This window comes from Wolffia australiana, chromosome 7, assembly GCF_029677425.1.
Source record: "Wolffia australiana isolate 7733 chromosome 7, ASM2967742v1".
Lineage (NCBI taxonomy): Eukaryota > Viridiplantae > Streptophyta > Magnoliopsida > Alismatales > Araceae > Wolffia > Wolffia australiana.
Genome location: NC_135841.1, coordinates 862,729 through 888,889, shown reverse-complemented (window position 1 = coordinate 888,889; position 26,161 = coordinate 862,729). Strand labels below are relative to the sequence as shown.

At 38.6% G+C, this 26,161-nt stretch overlaps 2 protein-coding genes across 4 annotated transcripts; both read left to right on the top strand.

Annotated features, from left to right (window-relative positions):
- The first annotated feature begins 391 nt into the window (after nt 1-391).
- LOC144705675 (DHHC-type zinc finger family protein) lies at nt 392-3,945 on the top strand. 3 transcript variants are annotated; one of them, XM_078578445.1, is made up of 6 exons: nt 392-528; nt 605-922; nt 1,503-1,688; nt 1,777-2,070; nt 2,975-3,205; nt 3,282-3,945. In XM_078578445.1, the coding sequence occupies exons 2-6, from the start codon at nt 884-886 to the stop codon at nt 3,813-3,815; spliced, it is 1,284 nt and encodes a 427-aa protein (XP_078434571.1). In that variant the 5' UTR covers nt 392-528; nt 605-883; the 3' UTR covers nt 3,816-3,945. The 3 variants fall into 3 exon arrangements, with proteins under 3 accessions (XP_078434571.1, XP_078434572.1, XP_078434573.1); XM_078578447.1 differs by having other exon boundaries at nt 405-528; nt 621-922; XM_078578446.1 differs by having other exon boundaries at nt 402-922.
- An 11,029-nt stretch (nt 3,946-14,974) lies between these two features.
- LOC144705519 (protein LIKE COV 2) lies at nt 14,975-21,777 on the top strand. The gene is made up of 7 exons (XM_078578246.1): nt 14,975-15,144; nt 16,467-16,519; nt 16,596-16,705; nt 17,312-17,479; nt 19,408-19,505; nt 19,702-19,828; nt 21,546-21,777. Exons 1-7 carry the CDS (start codon nt 15,025-15,027, stop codon nt 21,668-21,670), a joined length of 801 nt encoding a protein of 266 aa, XP_078434372.1. The 5' UTR covers nt 14,975-15,024; the 3' UTR covers nt 21,671-21,777.
- Nucleotides 21,778-26,161: the final 4,384 nt, after the last annotated feature.

Below are 26,161 nucleotides of genomic sequence, written 5' to 3'. Positions count from 1 at the left end.
GATCAAGATTCGAACGATCCGGCCCTATCCCCGATAATTAAGAGAGAGGGAGAGAAGAGAGAGAGCGGGAGACAGAGATGGAGAGAGAGGAGAGAGAGAGGAGAGAGAGAGAGAGAGATGCCCATCCTGCGCGGCCACCGACCAATCGCCAAGTCACTCTCTCTCGTCGTCTCATGTTACCGTTATATCCATTAAAAGCCGAAATGTCACCAAATTAATTCCTATAAATTCAAAATATCACCCCAGTCAAAAAACAATTCCATTCAGCAAAAAAGGAAATAATCAACTCCTAACAATTAATTTAAAATACCTATACCAACACTGCTATAAAAAAATGTTATTTTTTCCCCAAAAAAGACTTGATTAATTCTATAAAACGATTTATTGCACTCGCTCCCAGGTCAGTCGTTGCAGAGAGGAGATCGACGAAGAGACGAGATCCATGGCGGAAATCGAAGAAACTGCGAGATAGGGAGAATCAAGCGGAACAGATACAACAGTTTTGTCTCCATCTTCGAGTTCGAAGAGGTATTATCGCAGAAGATTCTAGGTTTTTTTTTCTGATAATGACTATTGAGTGGTGCATTTACTCCGGGAGTTGAAGGATTCGCGATGAACAGTAGCGCGGAGCGACTGGGGCCGCTGGTAAATTTCTAGAAATTCGAGGGTGTTTATAAGCGCCTGTGAATCGTCGTATATGCTCCACTTTGTTTAGTGCCGACGGGAATCATTTGGGAAGGAGGCGAAAGCAGCTAAAAGGAAGCTTTGAGGGCACTTGGAATCAGTGTTCTTCGTTCAATCTCTTTTTAACTTGTGGGAAAATGAGCAAGTTCAGCATTTTCGATTCTCTCCCGGCGTAGTGAAGGGATAGAGTTGGTTTCTCATGGCCAAGCGAATCTACCAGGATTGGAAAGGGAAAAATGTAAGTTTTTATTGTTGCTATCTCAGTCTCTTGTTCTCAGATTTTCTACATCACCTGCGGTGATCATCTCTTTGGCTCACTTCCTTGGTAATTTAATGGTGCGCATGTTTATAGTTGAGAACAGTTTGATTTTTTCCTTCTAGACTAGTAGCGGAAACCCTGCATTTCGATTTTATTTATCGCCATTTTTCTCCATGTTTAAATCCGTATATTCATTTGATTATTTCGGTTTTAACCGGTTCGTACGATCATTTTCCATTAGAATCATAGTAGGTTAGCTTGTTTGAATTTATTGTATTTTCACCGTATGAAAATACTATGCAAGAATTTCAGAGAAAAGGGTTAATGCGAATTATTAGTGCATCAACTGTGGTCCGTTCTAGAATTTAGATTGTTTGATATTTTCTTGAATTAGAACTATTTTTCTCTGGCTTTCGTATCTTTTTTTGTATGTTAATTTTCTCTGTATCGTAGGTTGAATTTAACTAGTTCAAACCTCTTACTTTTTTGCTTAATTCAGCTTCCGTTGAACAACCAAAGATTTATTTATTGTAAATTTAATATCATTTTTTATTTACAGAAATTTATCCTAGGGGGAAGATGTATATTCGGTCCCGACGCCAAGTCCGTCCTAATGACCGTATTGCTTATTGTTGTACCGGTTATCATTTTCTGTGTGTTCGTCGCAAGGCATCTTCTCCACAGATTCTCCTCTTATAACGCTGGTTATGCTGTTCTCCTCCTAACCATCGCTTTCACTGTCTATGTAAGTGCTCTTTAGTTATCCAAATTTTTAAACTTATCTTGAGTTATTGTTTTTAGTTAACGTAATTATATTTTAAAAATAATTACAGGTGCTGGTGCTCCTTCTATTGACTTCTTCTCGAGACCCGGGGATTATCCCGCGTTCGTCTCATCCCCCTGAAGAAGAAATTTCACAAGGAGTTGATTCCGGGGGCCGGCCCACGCCTAGCGTTCAGTTGCCGAGGTTTAAGGAAGTCATGGTCAATGGTCAGCCAGTCAAAGTCAAATACTGCGACACCTGCATGCTCTATCGCCCCCCGCGCTGCTCGCACTGCTCAATATGCGATAATTGTGTGGAGAGGTTTGACCATCATTGCCCCTGGGTCGGCCAGTGCATTGGTCAGGTGGTGTCTTCTTTGCCTTTTTAAAAAAATATATGTTTTATAATTTTTTGAATAATTGATTTAGAAGTTTTGAGAAAATTTTGAAACTTATTTTCAAATTAACTTTCATGAAGATCAGGGTTTACTTATGATGATGAGTTTGCCATCTATGGGGGATAAGGACATGGTCATCACATCATCATGTCTTCTTCTTTGGCTAGAATGATGTTGATAAAATCATCATCATCGTCATCCTAGCTACAGGCAAATGAGGGGGATGATTATGACTTGTCATTGGCCTTTGTCATCTGAAAGAGTAAAAATACAGAAAGTGACAAGAGAATGATGGTGAGTCATCAACAACATGTTTCAACAATTCACAGACGTTGGAAGATGACAATGGCAAGTTATCGTTGTCCTCTCATCCTTGATTGTTGTGATGGCAAACCGCATGAAGATCAACTTGCAGAGATTTCATGGTAATATGGACTTAGGGAGGAGACTCAAGATAGCAATTTAAGTTGAAGATTCTTTTAAAAATTATAATTTGCTAATTGAATTCTTTAATTCAAAAAAAAAAATTGCAAATCGAACTGGAAAAATGTAAGTAATGTGTTTTCTAGATAATTTAAATTTTCAAAACCCGGTATTTAACAACTTATTAGGAGTTTTAAGGAAATAGTTTTTGAGTTGCATGTGATAATTTATCACAGATATATCTGAGAAATTATTTTTCTGGTTTAAAAATTATAATTTGCAAATTGAATTGGAAAAATGTAAGTGACGTGTTTTCTAGATAATTTAAATTTTCAAAACCTGGTATTTAACAATTTATTAGGAATTTTAAGGAAATAATTTTTGAGTTGCATGTGATAATTTACCACGGAAATATCTGAGAAACTGATTTTTCTGGTTTTTCTTGCAGAGGAACTATCGTTATTTCTTCATGTTTGTCTCCTCGGCTACAGTTCTCTGCATATTCGTGTTTGTCATGTCAGCGTTGTACGTTAAGTTTCTGAGAGACGAAAATTCTTCGCTGTTGAAGGCCATGAGAGAATCTCCTGCTTCCATCATCATCATAGGCTACTGCTTCATCTCCCTCTGGTTCGTGGGCGGCCTCACCGGCTTTCACCTCTACCTCATCGGCACCAACCAGGTCAGCCATCGACCCATCAGGTCATTCCAGTCTTCTTGTATGCAGATCTTTTTGACTTTTGGGTGGTCCGGGTCAGACCACATACGAGAATTTCAGGTACAGAACCGACAGCAGGGTCAACGTGCACGACCGGGGTTGCCCGGTGAATTTTGTGGAGGTGTTCTGTTCCAAGATCAAGCCGTCAAGGAACAACTTCCGGGCATATGTTTCGGAGACGGAGACGGCAGTGGCAGCAGCAGAGGATGACTTTGCTTCTGAACCACGGGCGAAGGTGGAGGACGATCTTGAGCTGGGCGGAGATCTGTTGAAGATCTCTCAGCGGCGGAATTATGAGGACAGGGAAGAGGATTTCAGTGGCGGCGGCAGAGGTAGGAACGGGCTCCGAGGCAGCAGTGGCGATGGCGGTGGTGGTGACAGAGACTTTGATCTTGGGTTTGGTGCCGAAGTGGAAGGGTTGCCTACGGGGGGGGAGGTGAGACACTCTAGCCGGAGCCGGAGTCGGAGAAGCGGCAGCTGGGATATCTCCGCCGACATTTTAGCCATGAATGGTTTGGAAACTGGTGGCGCCCCCGCCTCGAGGAGAGCACCATCGCACTTTCGCCCAGGATGAGTAGCTTGAGGAGCCATAGAACTGATTGCAGTGCTCTCTTCTCCTTGAAATTAATATTCTGTGCCTCGTTTTGTTTTGTGCCTGTTGTGGTATGACAATTCTTTTGAGAAGTGCATTCTAGTGTCTCACATTTCTTTCTCTGGTCAGCTTCATCTAAATCAAGATTGTTTGAGGCAACAGATCAATCTGAATAGAGTTTGATCATATCAATAGTCCACTGGACCATCGTCGGGCCTACTAAAAAAATCAGCATAGTTAATGTTATTTCTCAAGAACTGATCTGAACCTAGTCACCCAGGTCGATCAATCTAGTTGTAGTTCCGGATCGTCCCGGACGTGGACGATGGATGGGACGGGACGAATTTCGTCCCGTCTGACGTGCAGAGTAAGCTCAGGGATGAAGGACGGGATGGTTTTTCGTCTAACAATAAAAAACCATCCCTTCCAGTCATACCGGGACAGTTTTTCGTCCTGTCCAGTCCTCCCGGGATGAATTTTCATCCCAAAATTCGTCCCGGACGAAAAAAACCCATTTTATATTTTTAATATATTAATATAGATTTTTTCAAGTTTTTTCGGGAATTACTGAGGAGATAAAACGCAAAGGGACATATGTACAATTATTTCTGAGTGGCGTTCATTTGCACGCACGTAAAAATACAGGGACTTTGATGCAAATTGTCATTGCAAGGCCACGTGGCAACATCTCAACCCTCGGATGTGAATCCGCCGGTTTTCCGTCCAGATTCGTCCATCCATCATCCGAGACCTCTGGACGAACGGTTTTTTCGTCCCACGGGACGAAAACTGTCCCGTCCGGTGGTCATCGGGACGAATTTTTGTACTGAATTTTTCCTCGGCACAAATCCTCGGACGGGACAATTTTTTCATTCTGGGACGAAAAAATCGTCCCGTCCGCGTCCCTGCACAATACTGGTTGATCAGCAAAAAAACTCTACGTACATATTTCCCCATCCATCTCTCTTGGAACAATCTCTGTTGGAGTAGCTCAATTCCAACAATCACAACACTCTGTTTGTCAAGCATATATTATATTTTTTATTCATAAGCCTAATTGAGGTCAATTATAAAGGAAATCCTTGTTAATGGGCTGATTATATGGAGTCAGCCAATTGATTTTCTAATGATACTCTCCATGGTGTCGGCCGACTGGACTCATGATCTAATTAACCCAGTCAACTCGAGGTCAAATTTACTTAGCTATATTTCTTGTCTTATTTTGTTGTTTTCCTCTCTTACTATCTTTCCAGTACTCTCTCTAGTCCTCTCTCTCCTTTCTACTTTCCCATCCGTTGCAATTAGATCTCTCCACTTATTCCTAAACCTGCTCCATGTATCGATCTCTTTATTTCTTTTGCTCTTTCTCCCCATCACTTTACTCTCGGGCTCACTTCTCACTCTTTACTTCTCTAGTATCTAAAAATAATCTCAATGTTCTCTCTATACTGTTCTTTCTCCCTCCCTCCCTATCTCTCATTTCTAATGAAATATCTATCCTATTATTTTTATTATTATTTCCCTCACTATTTATTCCTTCCTCAGTAATACCAAACATCTCTCCAATAAACCTCTCTCTTTCTTTCTCTTTTGAGTCACTTCATATCACATACTCTCTTGATCAATGGCTCGTGCATGGAAACATTATTTCTCCCTCTCTCCCTATCTCTCATTTCTAATGAAATATCTACTCTTGCTATTATTATCTCCCTCGCTGTTTATTCCTTGGTAACACCAAACATCTCTCCCATAAACCTCTCTATCTTTCTCTTTTGAGTCACTTAATATCACATACTCTCTTGGTCAATAGCTCATGCATGGAAACACACTAGGAATGCTAATACTGATAAGAATCAAATGAGAAGACTATGAACTAAAGTCACTTGTTTCCTACATAGATATGTAACTAGAATTAATGTACCAATGGATAAGCGAGAAAGCTTTCAAGTCAAGCAACAAATAGCCAGCCTTATGCACAACTTTCAAGTCAACAAAAATAATCCATAAACCACTGAGAATTATTAGACATTATAAAATATCTCTATAATATTTAAGATGAATTAATATATTATTGTACATGAGAAAATAGTATTGTTCATCATCATCCTCATCCAACCATACACCCTCTCTTTCTCTTCCTATCTCTCTCATTTATCTCAATTTCTCTCCTCTCTCTCTCTATACCTCAAATACATCTCTCCAAGATTCTCTCCCTCTTGCTACCTATCTCTGAAATATATATGTATATTTCTCATGATTTCTCCACAATATCTCTCCTTCTTCCCCCTTTTCTACCTATATGTCCAATTGACCGCATGTCATCCATGCCATACACCATTATGACATGGGTACATGCATATCCCTTATACTGAACGCTGTTATGAGAATCTGAGGTTCAAGCGACTAATCCAGATGGGTTGTGATGTCTCGTTATTTCTCTTAATCATACTCATATGTGTCTTTGGAAGTGCACTATCATCTGGGAAGGGACCACAAAAGTAGGCTTTGTCAAGTGTCATCTGTCATTTAATAACACACAATATTAATATGTTATATGACAATATTTACATATTTAGTTATATTAAATTGGATATATGTGTGTGTGCGTGTATCAAGCCTAAAATGAATTAATACAATTTTTATGATGTTTTGAATTTTGTAAATTTTTTAATATTTTTATGATGATAATTTCTGAAAGGAAATACTTTTGAGTCCATACATGATTTTTTCTGATTTTTTGGCATTATATTCAAAGATATATCATTTTTAATTCAATATATATAATACATTTTTATGAATGAAGATATCTTTTTCATAATTATTTAATATCTCTTTGACTTTTTTGGTCTTTCAAATTCAGAGTAGAGAGAACATTGGAGGAGAGAATGATCTGAGTTCAAATCACGATGTCTCATAATCGAAAAGGAGTTTCAGGTACACATTTTGAGTGTAACTTTCTTTTTCCTGCCTCTTTCCACCCATATGACTGGATCTATAAATACATCCTTGGATTTTTGTAAAAACTATTTTTAGGCTCACTTCCTTCTAGATATGCATATTGAAAAAAGGTGAAAATTTAAAGGTCCATCAAGTATTCTTGGTGTCTTGAGTGCTTGGAGAAGGTCACCATAGAAGTGAGGAGGCTGCTCTTCATCAGTGAAATGCCTTGATCTCGGTGGAACATACGGATCTAATGTTAGTCTCTTGACTTACATTGGTTTCTCCCATTCACATCCTTTTAGTTAGATCTACATCCTTATTTTCATCATCCCATTCTCATGACCATCTTCCATCATCTCACCCCTACCACATCCTTCTCTGATCCCCGTCTCAATCTCATCACCTCCGTTTCATATAAAAACCCTAAATCATATGTCCAACATCCTCTTCTCCATCTCACAACCTCCTATCCATTCTTTCATCACATCCATTAGTTAGATCATTATGATTTCTTCATCTACATTCAATTTCACCACCATCCATCCACATCCACTCACATCTATTCACCCATTTCATCTTCTTATCTTCTTATTCATCTTCTACATCCATCACCTCTTCACATCTTCATCTATCTCATTCTCCCGTGTCCACTTGATCTATACACATTCTCCTACAGATTCCTCATATCATTAATCATACCATCCTTTTTAAATACTTATTATCACCTTTGCTTTGTATTCATCACACCATAATCCCCTATTTTATACGCATCTCCTCTCATCCCACTTGCATCATCATTTAAAGAGTATTTAAACCCTAATATTCATTCATTGTCGAGGTGACCCTTTCTCATCACTAACTTGTCAAATAGGAGTATATTTTTACAAATTATTATTGATTTAATCAAATAAATCAATGTTGATCATCAAGTCATGAAAGGAATGATGGGAGACAAAGATGTGACATGGGTGATGGAAATATTTGTGGCCATCAAGCCAATCACACTGTCCATATGTAGTTCTATGTTCATTAATAAAACATATTCATTATAGTGCGTGTGTGACGCTTATAATGAAGTCCATGAATACATTATCTGACTTGGTGAATTATGATGAGATAATAATACGTAAATCAGTAGTCTTTAAGTATATGTTATAAATATTCCTATTCGAAGGCTACTCGAGGAGGACATCAAAGTATGCAGATAGAATAGCACTATCTAACCTCACTCATAAGATGAGTATGGCCGTTCCCGTAGCCATTAGTGTGGAGACACTAATGATAGATAGTGGGTGCTATGTAGTGAAAATAGTTCACTAAATTTATCCGAACGAATTCCTGAATGGTATTATACTAAACTGTCAATCAGGTTGATTCATGTCACGGTTGTGTAAGTGGTCCTTAGACCTAAGATACCAAAGACGTCTTGTGGACGTACAGTTGTACTTTGACTATGACCTACGTGCCCCTAATCATAGGATTCTAAATAGTCTTAGTTCAGGTGCATTAAGAAGTTCACAAAAATGATTGAGTGGCCAAGATGGGATAGTCCACCCTCGCTATAAGAGGTGACAGCTCAAGGAAGATGATGCGATGAAGTCCTTGGCCAAGGTAGTGAAATATCGAGAGAAGAGTTCTCTGATGTTTTCTGAACGCATCAGTACTAACTCAAATGATCAATTAGGGTTTGACGGTTCACCGTACCCTAAGTCATCCTCTGAGCATCAAGTGGATGAGGGATTATATGTACATAGTAATCGATGACAACAGGTTCCATGCGTAAGTCGATACACACTCCTTTGTATCTTCTAGAGCACGATGTGTAGCTTTGCACCCCACGTGTTGGAGACTCAACCTATCGATTGGGTTAAATCGATCAGATGTTAATTAATCTATATGCTGATATAGTTAATTAATTTGGAAGGCCAATAAATATTATTGGCTGCTAGAGTTGTTAACTAGACTATTACATAGGCTTAGAGGGTCGCACGCAAAAGGTCTCTTGGACGTCGGAAGATATACTTAGGTTTTGGGGTTTTTTATGGAAAACAACCACTTAGTATAAATAGGGGAAGGCCCTGAAAAAAATTCTCCCAGGCCAAAATTGTTTAGGGGCCTTCCCCTTCTTCTCCCTTCTCGCCTCGTTCCCTCTCCATTCTTGATGTGATTGGGATGATGCAATGATGACAACGGACATTGAACGGGACTCGTCAATGGGAAGGAGGAGATCCAACGTGCTGAGGATTGTGTGGATATGTATAGAGGCTGTAAACTTGAACAGCTCGACTCTTCTCGCTCCGGGATCCAAGAAATCGCGGTTGTAATATGTGCAAAGGTACTTCGTTTTAATGGTTTTATCGATGCCAATCGATTCTATTTAAGTCTTTTGCTGTGTATCGTTATGTGTTCTTTATCCATGTCAAGGCCGCTAGAACCCAACAATGAGATGCAATGGGAGTCCTTCATGGTGTCGGAAGGCATGAAGGGTATCATGATGATGGGCGACACACCAAAAGATAGAGATTTTAGAAGGGTGGGTCACACAAAAACATTTCCTGGTGATGGTGGTTATGTGTTCTAAATAACAAGTTCTCTTCCCCCTCTCTGTTTGATACAAGAGAACAAATACAGAGATAATACAAGAAGAGAAGAGAGTGATAATGGAGAAACCAATTGTTAGCATTAAAAGAGAAACACTTAGAGTATAACTTTACAATCTATAGTGTACATATACTACTATATTTGTAGGAATGAACCTGATTTCCTTTTATCAAGTTGAACCAATATTTGGTTTCACGTCCTCCATGATAAAAGCTTATGGATGATGTGTTTGGTATAGCACATCAGTGTTGTCATGCTTGTACAACATTAGACCTATTGTTGTGTCCTATTTGTAGTGTTAGTTGATGATGTCGCCTTCGTAATTGTAACATGGCCCCTGAAGCTGAAGCTTGGTTCAAGGTTAAACATGGATCTGATCCTCTTGAAATGTGCATTTGCTAGCGGTTTGGTGACGTCATCTGCAACTCGATAAAAACTTATTACAAATGCAACCTACAATATCTAACATAATGATAGTCAGTTTTTATATGCTTTGTGCACGCATCAAATACAATATTTTTCCAAGATAGATGGAACCTAATTTAACATGTCATAGTATATGAGTAGGTCTGGTGGTAGTATTAAGTTCTTTAACAAGTGATAAACCCATAACAGTTCCATAGTGGCTTTTGCATCAACTTTATTTTCAACTTCAATGTGGGAACATGCCACAGCTGATTAACTCTTACATGCCCAACTTACCAGGTTGGACCCCATAAAGATAAGATAACATTAGTGGATTTGTGGTCAGTGGTGTCACCTAACAACTCAGCATTGCTGAAGATTTGTAATCATGAATTTGACTTTTGATTAAAGAACAAACTGTGATTGAAGGTGTCTTTAACATAGTGATGCAGATATTTGAAGGTGTCCCAGTTATTTAGCTGAGTATTATGAAAATGTTGACATGCTTTATTCACTTCAGCATGCAATCTCAGGCCAATTAACGATAATATAATGTAAACTTCTGTTAATTTTGTGACACAAAGTTGCATCATGCAAATGTTTGATAAATCTGCATCCACTTGTGGCTGATTCTATACAACATGGAATGATTAAAGGTTTTTTTTGGTCCATCTTGGGTATGCATACCATTTTTTTCACATATTAAGCTTTAAATAAGAAAATACACAATGATTGACAGTGCAGATGAATACCCAAAAAAAGGTGTGGCACCACCAAATGTTTGGTGGTAAAGGCAATATCGATGGATGTAATGATGGTTTGTAAGGACCAGGCATCAAAATCAAAGACAAGAATGCCATAAACATAAACTCTAAGGTAAATAAGGCTGAAAGAAGATATTTAAAAAAATAAGGAGGAATTAGTTAGAGACATGAAAACTAACAAATAAAAGGAGCTGAGTTAGTGAAACCAACCTCGGTATTATTATTTGAGAATATAGATGGATATACATAGAACACACATGAGAATGATGAGTGGAGAGATGAATCCAAGAGGTGGATGCATGTAGATGGGTTCATTAAGGTAGCCGTGGAGAAATGCATTGGATATCTAACTGTCAGATGTCCAACTCTAAATGGCTGCAAGAACAAGACGGATGAAAATCATGGTCATCTTGAAAACTAGAGTAAATGTTTCTATTAGCTTCTCAAACTATTATTTAGTGCTTCAAAAAATTCTCATAGAACTAGAACAAAGATGAAGGGATATACGGGGTATTATTTAACATTCCTTCAGTCCCTCTCTCTTGGAATGCAATAAGAAGATCTAATCGAGAATTTAAATTATCAAATCCCTCCACCACTCGTAATAAAGAACAAAATCTAAGGGTGCTTTTTTTACAAGGATGGGGATTTATTTATATATCCAAGATAATGGCTGGATAAAGTAGAGAAAGATGAAAGTACCCTAAAATGTTGCCCAAAAATCCTGAACTGTTAGATATCATTGTTTGAATTTGGAGCAATCTGAGCCATCTGAATTTCTCTCTCCTAATTATCTCTCTCCTCTGATTTGTGAGGTAGACTGGCTGCATAGCACACATGTATAGGATAAAAAAGGAAAAAATCATTTAAAATCTTTATATAAATTTAAAATTATATTTTATGGTTTTAAAAAATAAGTTTCTTTATGAAATTTATGTAGAAGAATTGAAACGTGGCCAAAATTTGACTGTCTTATAAATGTTCTTTCATTCATATAATGGACCAGGGTGACATTCTAAAAAAAAGTGAAATATCTTTAACTATATTTTAAAGGAGAAGAAATGGTACGCAAAAATTGAAAGGGCCAATGGATGAATTTTTTTAATAATTTTTTTTAGCTGTAGAAACCAGAGATTCCATTTAAGGTCCAGGTACATATAATAGCGGAAAATGGGTGGACAGAGAGAAAAAGGGATGCAAAATGAAGGAAATGTAGGGAAAATGGATGGGATGATGGCGAAACTTTATATCCGGTTCCTAAAATATTGATGCTTGTGTCTTGAGTGCCCAATGTCTCTTACAAACATTTTATCTACACAACAATGACGGGAACTTCAAATATAGACTTCAACAAGGTTAAATAAACTTTTCCCTTATTTTCTCTCTTTGCATTTCTTTCCTCTTTCTAATTGGTTGAATTTAAACTTATCAAGCTCCTTCATTTGAATTTGTGCTCTTCAAAAGGGAAGTTAGCAGGAGTTGTGGAGAGATCCAAGAGGCGGCCCACACTCCTATAACTGCTTCTGTGAAACTCAATTCCAAATTACTCTACTTTGACTCAACAGTCCAAACAAATTGCTCTAAAAATCACACTGAATGCTCCAGCTCATTCATCATCATTCTATTTAGTCTTTGTATGTTTTACACACACGTGAATTAAAAACATTCATTAGTTGTAAAAGTTCTTGAAAATGAAGTCACGAAGGGTTATTTTTAAATACCTTAAATATTCATGAAGTGATATTTATATGAAATTCAGAAATATTCAAATAGTAAATTCAATATTTCAAATCATAAATTCATAAAAAAATATTTAGAATTATAGGCACATTTATCATGGTATCAAGGAATATTCTAGAAGTCTTATAGGAGTACGACATTGATTCAAAGCTTTGTTACAACACTACATCTGATGCGTCCAACAATAAAGCAAAGTTGATATCAATTCCTACTGGATTGGAGTTCGTGAATCTGCACTTTACTTTGGAGTGCCAAGTACATTGGGTCATTCAGATTCTAATCATTGTTATCCTAGATTAACGCAATTATTCATTATTCAACAGCACCAACAAGCATTGCCATACATGATGAAAGTGTAGATTCCCAAAAAAATACTATCCATGAACCCAGGAAATAACCATAAAGTTACTCAATGGTGGCATACCCAGCACAACCTTACGCCTTAAGGGGTGGCAGTTGCTTAGGGGGAGAGGCATTGCCAAATAAAATTCAGGGCTCTATGTACTTAAATGGAGAAATATGTGGACCTCTGTACAAAATTTGAGCCACTCAATTTAAACAAAATACAACTTGCATTGGAAGTCCACACAGGACATGTAGTAGGGCTTCGTCTCAAAGAGATAACTGGTTACTAACATGGCCTCATTCTTAAAATAAATGCATACGAATGATACAATATTGTGAGAACTAATTGGGACATGCTTCAGGAATATGTGGGTGATAATCTCTGAAAGCTCATGGACTATGAGAGCTTGCTTTGGTGCAATTAAGCCTTTGCAAGAGAGACGATAGTAGACCCATTTTAGATGTAGTGGTTCCTTCTGTCCACCCCAATGTGCTCATCAATATCAGAGATCTCAGGAGTGTTAGACAAGGAGCCTGGGTATGGAAAATACTTATAGGGATGATTACTGTCACATTATCTAGATCATCTGACCTGTTTAGAGTCATAGACCATGCTCAATGCCAACGCAGAAATCGGAGAAATACTTCAGTATACCATGCACTGAGGAGGAAGATACCCCCTTGAGATGAAACATGGTTGTTCTGTTCTGTTCATTTGGAAAATACTTATAGGGATGATTACTGTCACATTATCTAGATCATCTGACCTGTTTAGAGTCATAGACCATGCTCAATGCCAACGCAGAAATCGGAGAAATACTTCAGTATACCATGCACTGAGGAGGAAGATACCCCCTTGAGATGAAACATGGTTGTTCTGTTCTGTTCATTTGGAATGAACAAAAAATTCACACAAAAGAACCGCACATAGCATTGTTCTTTGTTCTTTTTTTTCCAAAAACGAACAAAATTCGCACATTCGCACAAATTCACACATTCGCACAAAACTTGAACAAAATTCTCACAAAGGGAACAAAAGAACGGCACACGTGTGTGTGCGATGTTCTGTTCGAATTTGTTTTTGTTCTGTTCTTAAAACCGAACAGAATTGCCCTCGAGTTTCTTTTATTGCGCCCGACAAGTGCACTAGAGGCACAACTCTTCTCTGTCGGCTGTTCATCGTCACATAACAAAGATCACACTTCGAAGCAGAAAGTACTCAGATGCTGATGATGTCGAAAATTTTGGTTGCATCGTGACGATTCCATAAGAGTTTGTGAGTTGTGTTTATTTTATTTTATTGCAGTAATTATATTTCTCTAGAGACTCACATGCACATCCTTGCTCTGAATGTTCAGAAGTGTCCTTGCTCTAAATGTTCAGGGGTATTTCTGTCTTTCAAACTTCAATCAAAGTGGCTCCATCTCTCTGTGGGCGTCCACCGAAGTCATCTCTCAGCTGTCGTCTACTCTATCTCTCTCTATCTCTACTTCTCTATCTCTCTCTCTATATATCTCTATCTCTATCTCTATCTCTTTCTCTATATATATCTATCTCTCGCTCTATCTCTGTCTATATATATCTATCTCTCGCTCTATCTCTCTCTCTCTATATATCTATCTCTCGCTCTATCTCTCTCTATATATATATCTATCTCGCTCTCTCTCTCTATATATATATACATCTATCTCTCTCTCTATCCCTCTGTCTCTATATATATCTATCTCGCTCAATCTCTCTCTCTATGTCTCGCTCTATTTTTCTCTCAATCTCTCTTTCTCTCTACATATACCTATCTCTCGCTCTATCTCTCTCCCAGTCTCTCTCTATCTCTATCTCTATCTCCATCTCTCTCTATCTCTCTCTGTCTATATCTCAATCTCTCTCTATCTTTCTCTCTATATCTCGCTCTCTATCTCTCTCTCAATCTCTCTCTATCTATATCTCTATCTCTCTCTATCTCTCTCAATATCTCCATCTCTCTCTCTATATACTTCGCTCTCTATCTCTCTCTCAATCTCTCTCTATCTCTATCTATATCTCTCTCTATCTCTATCTCTATCTCTCTCTATCTCTATCTAAATCTCTCTCTCTCAATCTCTCTCTATCTCTATCTCTCCTTTATATATATCTCTCTACCTCTATCTCTTTCTCTCTCTCTATCTCTCTTTCTCAATATATATCTATCTCTCTCTTTCTCTCTCTATATATCTATCTCTATCTCTCTTTCTCTATATATCTATCTCTCTCTATCTCTCTTTCTCTCTCTATATATCTATCTCTATCTCTCTTTCTCTATATATCTATCTCTCTCTATCTCTCTCTCTCATTTACCATGTTCTGTCTCTAACAAATACAGGGGGGGAGGAAGGAGAAGAGAAGAGAGAGGAGAGAGAATGGCAGAGGAGAAAGATTCAACGTCGATTCCGCTGAGCGCAGGGGGAGGCGTCGATGGCGGGATGGATCCAGAAGACCCGGCCAAATCTCCCCCCTCTGCTCCCAATTCTACTCGCAGAGTACGACCTTCTCTGTCAATAGAATGCCCATGATTTCGCGATTTTGATGCCGTTTCTAGCGGGTTTTCGCCATTTGGGCGATTTTTTTTTTCTCGTCCATAGATCTCTTCATTTCTCTCGTTTTCGATGTGATTTGAGATTTCATTCTACCGCGACAAAAGATTGGTTCAAATTGATGACCTTTGAGTGGGGTTTTGTACTTCTAAAATTGGGGGAGAATCTAGGGGATTTTGTCGCCGCCTCTTACTGGGTTTTCGCCATTTGGGCGACTATTTTTAGTCGTTTCGAGATCTCTTCATTTCAATCGTCTGCGGCTGAGATTTCGCCGAATTTGTGGCCTCTGAATTGATCTTCCAATTTAAAAGTTGGGGAGGATCTTGGAGATTTCTTGTAGATTTTTTTGTGACGAATAATGGGGTGGGAAATTGTCTCGTTTATTATTGATGGAAGCTTGTTGATTGTAGGATGAAATTGTCTCGTTTGCCGATGTTAAGTTTATCAAGTATTTAATTGTTCCGCTTCATGATGTTCCAGTTGGACTGATGAGACGCTCAAATTACATGTATGTTTAATTACGAGGCAAAACTATGTTATTCCGATAAACCATTGTTAGAACTCTCTACCTCGTAAACGGGAACATTCAGATGCAAATTAAAAAGAAAAGTCGCTGACTTTGATATAGTTCCAGGTCAAATGATCTGTTTTTCATGCTTATTGACTTTTTTATGAGAAATAGATCCTCATGAGTAGACAGTTCTACTACTTCTCACTATCTTACGCTTAATTTCATCATTCTTTTCCCCTTTCTGTAGTTATGTACATCTTGTAGCAATTCAAACGAAGTACGACTGGCTATAGATGTAGAATTTTGACCTCCTAATTGTTTCCTACTTCCCAATATTCATCCTAGCCTATTACTCAGATTTTTTGTTTTGGTTTCTTTTTTAAAGGTAGACGTAAGTAAAAAAGACATTTTTTGAGGAAAAGTGAGACAATAGACATAAGCGTCTTTATGGGTTAGTCCTCGGCTTTTCAACAGTGTCTTGCTTCTTACGAAAGTTATATTCTTTCTCTCTTTCAATCTTCAGAAAAAAATTTCTTTCTTCCTCTACTTGTCTGTTTATGGGAAGAAAAGTGCAAACATAGAATGTGGTGACAACGTGATACTCAGTATTTCAACAGAGTCTTGTTTCTTGGCAGAGTTCATCCCTCACTCATCTCCCTGTTTGCTCTTTCTCCGTCTTCCTTTCTCTCCACCTGTCCATTTGTAATATCCCTTCAATTTGAGAATGACTGATACTTGAGGTATTCGCAATTCGCAGGCTTGTTTCGCTGTCCTCCAGAGCTGGGCATCTAAGAAGTTTATGACCGGATGGTAAGCGTCTGCTTCTTACTTTTCATCTCGTCTCTGTTTTTTGAACTCTGATCACGGTCAATCTTCTATGTCGCAGTGTAGTTCTTTTCCCGGTCGCCGTGACGTTTTTCGTTACTTGGTGGTTTATTCGGTTCGTTGATGGCTTTTTCAGTCCGCTGTATGCTCAACTGGGTATAAACGTATTTGGTAAGATTTTAATCTAAGAAGTATTTTTGTTTTTTTAGTTTATTTCTAAAATTATTATACTCTTCCGCTCACTTTAATTTTTTCTAACTTTAAGAGCTTGAATCATTGTATTTTATACATAAATGTATTATACTCTCAGGACACCCAAGCGTCCTGAGTTCTTTTAAAATAAATTATAATTTCCAATGGAGTGTTTTCCAAAGCACCATATCATACTCTCGTTGCATAACTTTTTGTTTTCTTGATTATTCTCAAACATTTTAATATCTATTTAAAGCAGATTTTTCTGGTGTCATAGCTTGTCCAAACTTAGTCATGATTTATATACTGGTTATCTCATTACTTTTCACTAAATGAGTGGACCCAAACATAATAGTTTCATTGAATCACGTTGAGATGTATGGAATCCAACGCCCTTCAAAAAGAAATTAAGAATAAAATCAATTTCCTATTTATGTTTTTTTTCATGCGCATTTCAGAAATTGCTTTTTTTTTAGCAAAATTTTTTTCCTGCACCAGATTGTTCTTCCTCTATCCTTCAAGTATACAGTTATTTGGGTAATGATGGTTGTTCTAACCCTATTTTTTGTCTGAAAAAAATTCCAGGCCTTGGTTTCTTGACCTCTCTTTTGTTTATTTTCTTCGTCGGCATATTTGTTTCGTCGTGGCTCGGTGCCACCGTTATTTGGCTGGGAGAGTGGTTCATTAAAAAAATGCCCTTTGTGCGGCACATTTATTCCGCTTCAAAACAGATCAGCACCGCCATTTCTCCTGGTATGAAGTATTGTCCTTCATCAATGCCATTGACATTGAGTATATCATTAAAACGAGAATTTCTAATTGTTTTGCAAGAAAATAATTTATAACATTTGGTAACTGATGAACTAATTACCTAGCTGGCAATCAAGGTCGCATCACAATATTCTGCCTTTGCCCATCTATTTCTGGATTTCTTGTTTAAAATGGAATTTGGGCCATGCATCATCCGCTGTGGATTGGACTATTCTGTTGGTATCTGGTAGAGACCTCGGGTGGGTCTCCATGGGGGATGATCTTGGAAGGGTGGAGGTAGAGAGAGATTGAAGAACAGGTGTTACAGACCTCTGAGAATCTCCCAGCCGATTTAAAAACTTGTCTGCCCTTCTCAGGGGAGGGCTAAGATGAGAACCCTGTCACCTTTGATGTTATTTTTGTCTTTTTAGCCAGTTAAGGGAATGAGGGTCTTTTGTCACAAGAGAAGTGATACGATACTGATAGAAATCTTCAGTGGAACTGAGGGATTCAGAAAGAAAAAGATACAGTCCAGTTGATCAATTGTTCAAGCCGCATTGGCTGAACCCCTCCCTGGAAGGGGGATCTCCCCCTCAGACTCAGACGCCCTTGTGCCTTTAGGAGAAAATGGTTACGACGCCACTTGACAGTGGGCGACTTATTTATGGGGGCGTCTTCTTTCCTGCCCAGACTCCCTCCTTAGAAGGTGCGTCTGGGTATCTTGAACTTCCTGTCTAGGACGTTTCTTATTTTTTCTCTATGTCCTTTGGAGGACCGTATCAAGTAGTCTTCCGTTTCCACCTTCAAATGAGTAGCCCTCCCTTTAGGAAGTCGGTGAATGTTTTATAGACAAGTTATTATTTGGATTTGAGCTCCGTTAGTTTCTTTGGTGCGGCTGCATCACTGATTACGCCTTCCTCATTTTGGGGATCTCTGACCCCGGCTCATATCAAGGTCCCTATCAGGCTTCATCAATTGAAAGGGAACTAATTTAAGGAAAGATGACTGAAATACCTTTGACAGGGGTAGGGGATCCGAACAGTATCCTAGATCATAGCGTGCCAAAGGATTGTAATAGAGACCTTGATTTAAGTCTCAATCGGGAAAGGAAATCCTAGAAGAGAAGAAAGAGCAAAAGACGGATGAGATTGAGATCGACATCAAGAACAGTGTCAGTACAGGCCCAGATCTATGCCATTACACTTCTGGGGATCATCTACAATACCAAAGGGCCCTCTTAGAGGGTTATTTGCTGTAGCACTCGACCCTATTCACTACGTCTCCTGCCTCCTCTCTCCTTCCCCCTTCGTTGCGATTCAGCTCCGATGGCTGCATCTTCTTTGCTTGCTCCTCATTTGGGGAGGCTACATGTATTTATAGATTACGACCTAAGGACGGAAGACGGAAATGCCCCTCAGTGGGGTCAGAGATCGGATCAGATTGCTCTTGCCTAAGAATCACGAATTCATTCTATGCTCTTATTTTCCGCATAGCTACCATTTATGGACTCTAATCAACTCAGAATAAGGTCCACCATTGACGATAACAAGGACAAGTGGACAATGACCATGGTGTATAGTCATTATCGTTGTCATTCATCAACTGATTAAATCCTCATTGTCATTCATCCAAGTCCCTACTTAGATGACAATTATGAGATTTGCGTATGGCAATGATGAAGTCATTATCATCCGCCAATCCTAGTTTGGTATCAACATTGAAGATGATGAGGATTGGTCAGCATTACATTCAGTTTCCGAGAGCCATTATCGTCATGGTTGTCCTGATATGTCATTTGATGATTTGTTGTCATCATCATCTTCATTTGTCCAAGATCAAACTTGGATGATAATGATGAAGAAGAAAATATCAGAATAATCTAATTACCCTTTTAACCTCTTTGGTTTTGTAACGTTTTCTCCAATTTGTAGAGCAAAATACGACGGCATTCAAAGAAGTGGCCATAATTCGCCATCCCAGGGCAGGAGAATATGCTTTCGGGTTCATCACTTCCTCTGTCATTCTTCAGGTATGGAACAATAATTTCCTGAAAAACCTATCAGTTTATTTCCCGAATTTTCTATGGCTAAGTTTATATCGATAAGCGAGGAAGATTTAGGGAGAAAAGGAAAGTGGGATAAAGAGAAGGTCAATCCATCTGATTCTGCTGCCTGATTGCGATATATGCGGAGAGGGAACTTAAATCTATCTTAACTCATTTGCAGACAGAGAGCGGTGATGAGGAGCTCTGCAGCGTGTATGTGCCCACGAATCACATGTACATCGGAGACATATTCTTGGTCAATTCTGCTGACATTATCCGCCCAAATTTGTCTATCCGGGAAGGAATAGGTTTGTTTGCGTTATCCCTTCTCTCTCTCTCTCTATCTATCTCCATCTCTCTTTCGCTCTCTCTTCTATCCCTCTCTCTTAGTCAGTAATTATCTCACACACCATCGTACCATTTCTCTCCATCTCTTGATTTTATCTATCCCTCTTATCTTTGTCGTCTCTATCTCCATGCCTCTCTCTTCTCTCTCTATCCCTTTTTGTATCACCATCTCTCGTTATCTTTATCTTTATCTCTCTATCTCTTTCTCCCTCCCTTTATTTCTAGCGTCATCTCTATCTTTATCTCTCTATCCCTCTTTCTCTCTTTCTTTCTATCGAAGTCTATCTTTATCTCTCCATCTTTCTCTTTCTGTCTTTCTTTCTATCGATCTCTATCTTTATCTCTCCATTTTTCTCTTTCTGTCTTTCTCTCTATCGATCTCTATCTTTATCTCTCCTTCTTTCTCTTTCTGTCTTTCTTTCTATCGATCTCTATCTTTATCTCTCCTTCTTTCTCTTTCTGTCTTTCTTTCTATCGATCTCTATCTTTATCTCTCCATCTTTCTCTTTCTGTCTTTCTTTCTATCGATCTCTATCTCTCCATCTTTCTTTATCTCTCCATCTGTCTTTCTCTCTTTCTTTCTATTACCATCTGTATCTATATCTCTCCATCTCTATCTCTCTTTCTTTTATTATGTCTCTCTTTCTATATTCTCACTCTCTTCCTCTCTATCTATCTATCTACCTATCTCTATCGCTCTCTTTATCTCTATCTCTTGCTCTTTGTCTCTCTCTATCTCCATATCTCTCTACCTCTCTCTCTCTTTATCTCAATCTCTTCGTCCACCCATTGATGTGTGTGTGTCCATCTATTCATCTATCCATGCATGCATCCAGTCACCAATGTGTGCATCTATAGCTCCATCCATTTTCATACCTTTGTCCATCCATCCAGACATCCGTCCATGTTCCTCTCCATCTATCCATGCAAACCATTCGTCCATGCATATTTCCATTCATCCATGTAATCATGCATGCACGGATGTATGTGTCCAACCAACCATCAATGCATGTACCGATCCGATCATGTATGCATGGATGCATGCATTCATCTCCATAAGTGGATGTATCCACCCGACCATTCATTCCTTTTCATTTCATGCATCCACCCATTCATGCGTACATGCTTGCATGCAGCGATCCATTTTTCCGCCATAGATATATATATGGTCTTGCATCCATTCATCCAACCAACCATCAATGCACTTACCCACCTGATCATGCGCACATGGATGCATTCATCCACCCATCCATCCATTTACGATTCATGTGTCCATGCCCACATGCATCTATATATCTTTGCATGTATTTATCCATCCATTGGGTCATGCATGAATGCATCCATCCGATCATGTAAGCATGGATCCATTCATCTAGCCAACCATCAATGCACGTACCCATCCAATCATGCCTGCTGAATGCTTGAATTGTAAATGAATGGATGGATGGGTGGATGGATAAAAGCGTCAATGGTGATGGATCCATGCATTCATTATCTCGTTCATCAAACCATCCTTGCATGCATATATCCATCGGTTGATCCGATTGATCATGCATGCATTGATGCGTTGGTCCAGTCATCCATCCATATTTTCCGAAAAATAGATTCCATTGATGGATTGGCTATTTGGGTGATGGTGTAATTGAGAAATTAATGATTTAAACTTATTAATTGCAGAGATTATCGTCTCGGGGGGGATGACGATGCCGCAGATGATTGCGCCGCAAGAGGGGGTGATGATGGTGCCGAGGCCACCTCATCATCAACCGCAAGGGGTACGCTTAAAGAAGATGACTTCATGAAGTATGTGTTATAGCTGCCTCTTTTTCCCCCTCTTTAGAGCCCATCCGTGAGTATATTCCCAAATATTTATACCCATTAATGAGAAATGTTTACCTGTTCTTTGGCTCTTCCTGCCCATCAGTTTAAATGAATATAGATGTGGAGATGGAAATTGCATCCAAGAGGGTTGGAGCCTGTCACAAGGATTGGAAAGAGTTAGAGAAAGAAGAAAAGATTGAAAAAAGGGGCATAGATATATGTACCTAGATGGAGAGTTATTCACTGGTTATCATAATATCATGGGAACTTGCATCAGATAGTTTGAGAGGGAAGATAATATTAAAGAAAGGGGCATATATATATATATATATATATATATATGCCAGCTAGAGAGAAATAGTTATTCACAGGTCTTCATTATATCATGGGAACTTCTACCAGAGAAAAGTTGGTAAGGGGGGACTGTAGTGTTCGCCCAACCGATATCCGTCCGTCATCCGGTATCGGACAACCGATATCCGATATCTGGGAAAAAATGGGACGGTGTTAGATATCGGATATCGGTCGATATCCGTCTTGAAGGGGTTAGACGGATATCGGGAGGGTGAGGACGAATAGGGTATCGGATACCGGATATCCGATATCCGGATTCCAGAGACGGATACTGGATGCTGGATATTGGTTTTCAATATCCGGATATCGGAACCGGTATCAACCGATAAAAATAAACTATATTTCACATTCTACCTGTTAGTAAAAAACAGGTAGAATGGATTCAAAGTTAATGTAAACTCTGAATCCTGTTATCCCACATGGAAGATATTAGAAAATTTTCTCTGTATAAATTAAATGAGGCCGATAAATTATTTAATATTAAAATAATATTTATATCTATTCTTGCTATATTTTAAGAGCGTTATATATAAAAATTATTTAGTTAATGACTACACCGTCCAATAAATAGAAACAAAAATTTCTATATCTTTCCATATGGGATAACAGGATTCAAAGTTTAACAGAAAACCCGAATCCTTCTATCCCATATGGAAAAAATTAAAAATCCGCAACTGTATATAATAGTTGAGATGTATGACCAAATAGAAATCGCTTTGGGTTCACCCGTGCCCACATTATCTATGCGAAATGCGAGATATCTAATAAATAAAATTATTTTTATTATAATTCGATGCGGATATCGGTTTTCGATATCCGCATCCAATATCCGGTATCGTCATCTGCCCCGTTGAGACGGAGACGGATGCCGACATCGAGACAGATATTGGTATCGGATATCGGCACTGTAGCAACCGATATCCGATACTGATATCCGGTATCCGGATATCGAAAAAAATGGATACCAGAAAATGCCTTTCCGGTATCCGATACAGTATCCGTCCCGATACTGGCATCCGGTACCGGTATCAGGACGGGCGAATCCTAGGGGGGAGAAAGGTAAAAAAGAAATGGGTGAAATGAGAAATCGATATGAAGAGAGTGAGAGAGTATCATATCTTACAGTCAGAATAAAGCAGGAATATTTCACAAAAAGTAGAAGGGCATACAGAGAGTAATATTAAAGAAAGGAGAGGGGTTTTGGCAGAACTTCACATATTTACATGATATTATGGGAATTTGCAATAGCTAAAAGCTGACAAGTGAAGATATAGGGAAAGCAATGTATGATTAAAAAAATGGGAGAATGGTGCATAGAGGGAACCAATTGTTATGACCCTTTAAGCAGGAAGGGCCGTTATGATTATTTTGGATATAGATAGAGTATAAAGAGATAATTAATATAAATAGAGCCTTTATCTAGGTTAGAAGAAAGCTCTCAAACAAGTGTCATTTCTCTCTCTCGTTTATTTCAAGTCTTTGATTTTCTGGGTATATTTGAAGTTTGCCATGTGTTGCAAACTGATTATTTATGATTGCGGCCAATCATTGGCCATAGCCAGTCTAAAGTTGCAACCCAGGATTTGCCTCCCCAATCATTTTGAAAAGCGTCATTATGACAGGGTGATTTGGGATGTCATTATCTGTCAGTCGTTTGACAATTAATTCATTTTTAAAATGCACTGGGACACATCAACTGAAAACTATCAATTAAATTTGCAATAAAATGTAATGGAACTTATGGATATGTGTCAATGTCACATAATGTTGGCGATTAGAATCATCATAAATGTGATGAGAAAATGAGGAATCATGTCATCATCACAAAATCTGCCCATTATAATTTCCATTGATTCATCTCGAAATTGTTATCAGAACCATCTCCTCTGCTCTACTGATAATGTGCCTTCTTAACACGTCTTGTTACACCCGCTCATATACTCTCGCATATTGCTCTCATCTCTCCCTGTCATAGCTTGCTTTTCGGGTGTCTCAAAGTCAGCGCAAAATATTTCCCTAACCCAAGGATTCTGCTCTCATGCTAGAGATCAAACAATGTAGGAGTATTGGGATGCAATAGTGAGATCTATCAAAATTCTTGATGCTAATTGTGGAATGAAGTTGGAAGGAAAAAGAGTAGAGGGGCTCTCATGCAGCCCTGGTTGAACATAAGGATCTAAGGTTATTTCCTTGCACTTATATCAACATCTTCATCTCAACACCCATTCATCTCCATCCATCCATTACTATTTTTTCCTTCATAACTCATCATGAGCCCCCCTGACATATACAAACATTCATATAAATTATTTATCACATACATCTCTATCCCGACTTATCATCATTTTCATCCCTACTCATTTCTGCGACATTTATCCCTTATCTCTCTACTATCTCCATATTCTCCTTTTCACATATAATATCTCTTATTGTCAACTTATCATCTCACCATCATATTTTGCATATCTTATATACTATCCTTTCTCATTCCCTGATTACCAGTTAAAAAGTCATTTATTCTCTTATTACTGTTTAATGTGGAGAAGACACTTGCTCATCATTATCTTGTAATATTTTTAAGAACCAAGGTTATATATAAATATTATTTGTTAATTATCAATGATACATTAAATACCTAAATTGACTTCATCAATAGTCATATAAGCAGTCTACATTGATGACATCCTCCTGAATGAGGTGACGATACAAATATCTCTTCCATAAGTGATTAGCTAAATCAACACTTTGTGATAAAATATTTGGGCCACACATTATACTTTGCATAACATCAAGGTATATATCGGATCATTGGTAAGGGGACATCTCATATGAACTGTATTGATTAACTGAATTATAAATGAAAACTTAGACACCTAAAATTTGAGTTAATCAGTCAGGTCAGTCAAGTCAGTTCTGTATATCATGTAGATGGTGTCAGGCAAGTTGGCTGGTAGGGTCGGACATGTCCATTGTGCCACTAACTTTGTTCAAGTTAGTGATGTGACATATGGGAGGTTGTCAGGCTAGTTGGGTCGACCGGGTCAACCGTAACGGTCAGGTTAGGCACATCAGTTGCATCAGTCCATTCTACTGGGTTGGTGATGTTGATCTTGTTAGTCAAGTCTGTGACATTGGTAATGTTGAGGATGAGGGTTGGTGATGGAAGTCCCTTTAATGAGTCAGCTACATCACTTAGGTTGATCAATGACATGGATGTGGCAGGTCACATTGTCTGCATTTGTCCCACGGCCAAATTAGTCGGGTCAGTGACGTTGGTCTGGTTGGTCTGATTGGGTCAGTGACTAGACCAATCTGACTGACCTAACAGACGAGATCAACGCAGTCGACCGGTCGGACCTCACTAACAGCATCGAGAGACGCCACTGACCCAAATGATGGGACCGAACCAACCTTTGAGCCCGACCTCACCGACCCGGCCCACATACTGAGATGAACAATTGACCCAACCCACCACACAGACCCAAAAGAAAGGGATCAGGAAACCAGGCCCAAAACAACACAACTGACACAACTGAACTGGATGAGGTGGGAGAGAATTAAAGAAAGAGGGAAACGGATATAGAGAGTGGTAACATTCCACTTCCATACAGAAATAAGTTGAATACTTGCACAATTTGAAAAGGTAAATAAATAGGAGAGAAACTATTGCCACTTCCATTGTCAGATGAGGTCAGACACTTCCACTAGTTAACCTAGTAGATAAGAGAGATTACAATCATTCCCTCTCTAGCATGGCTGCAATAATTGACTAGAGAGAGAATGAACTAGTGAAAATGGAGATAGAAATGGACAGTGGGAAATTTCACTACTTCACGGCAAAAGTCGGGCACTTGTCCTGGTTATTTTAAGGTAGATAAGCCAAGAAAGAAACCAAACCCAGTCTGTCATGGTTGATCACAGGATAGAGAGAGAAACAGTTCAAGAAGTCTGGATGGAGATGAAAATTGTTTAGACAGAAAAATATACAGTTCAACAAAAGGGAGATGCATAGACACTGCGGTTTTATTCCATTTATTCAGAGAATAAAACTAGTACACGCAAGAGAGAAATTATTCCCACTTAACCACGGCTGAAATCACTGGCTAGAGAGAAAGAAG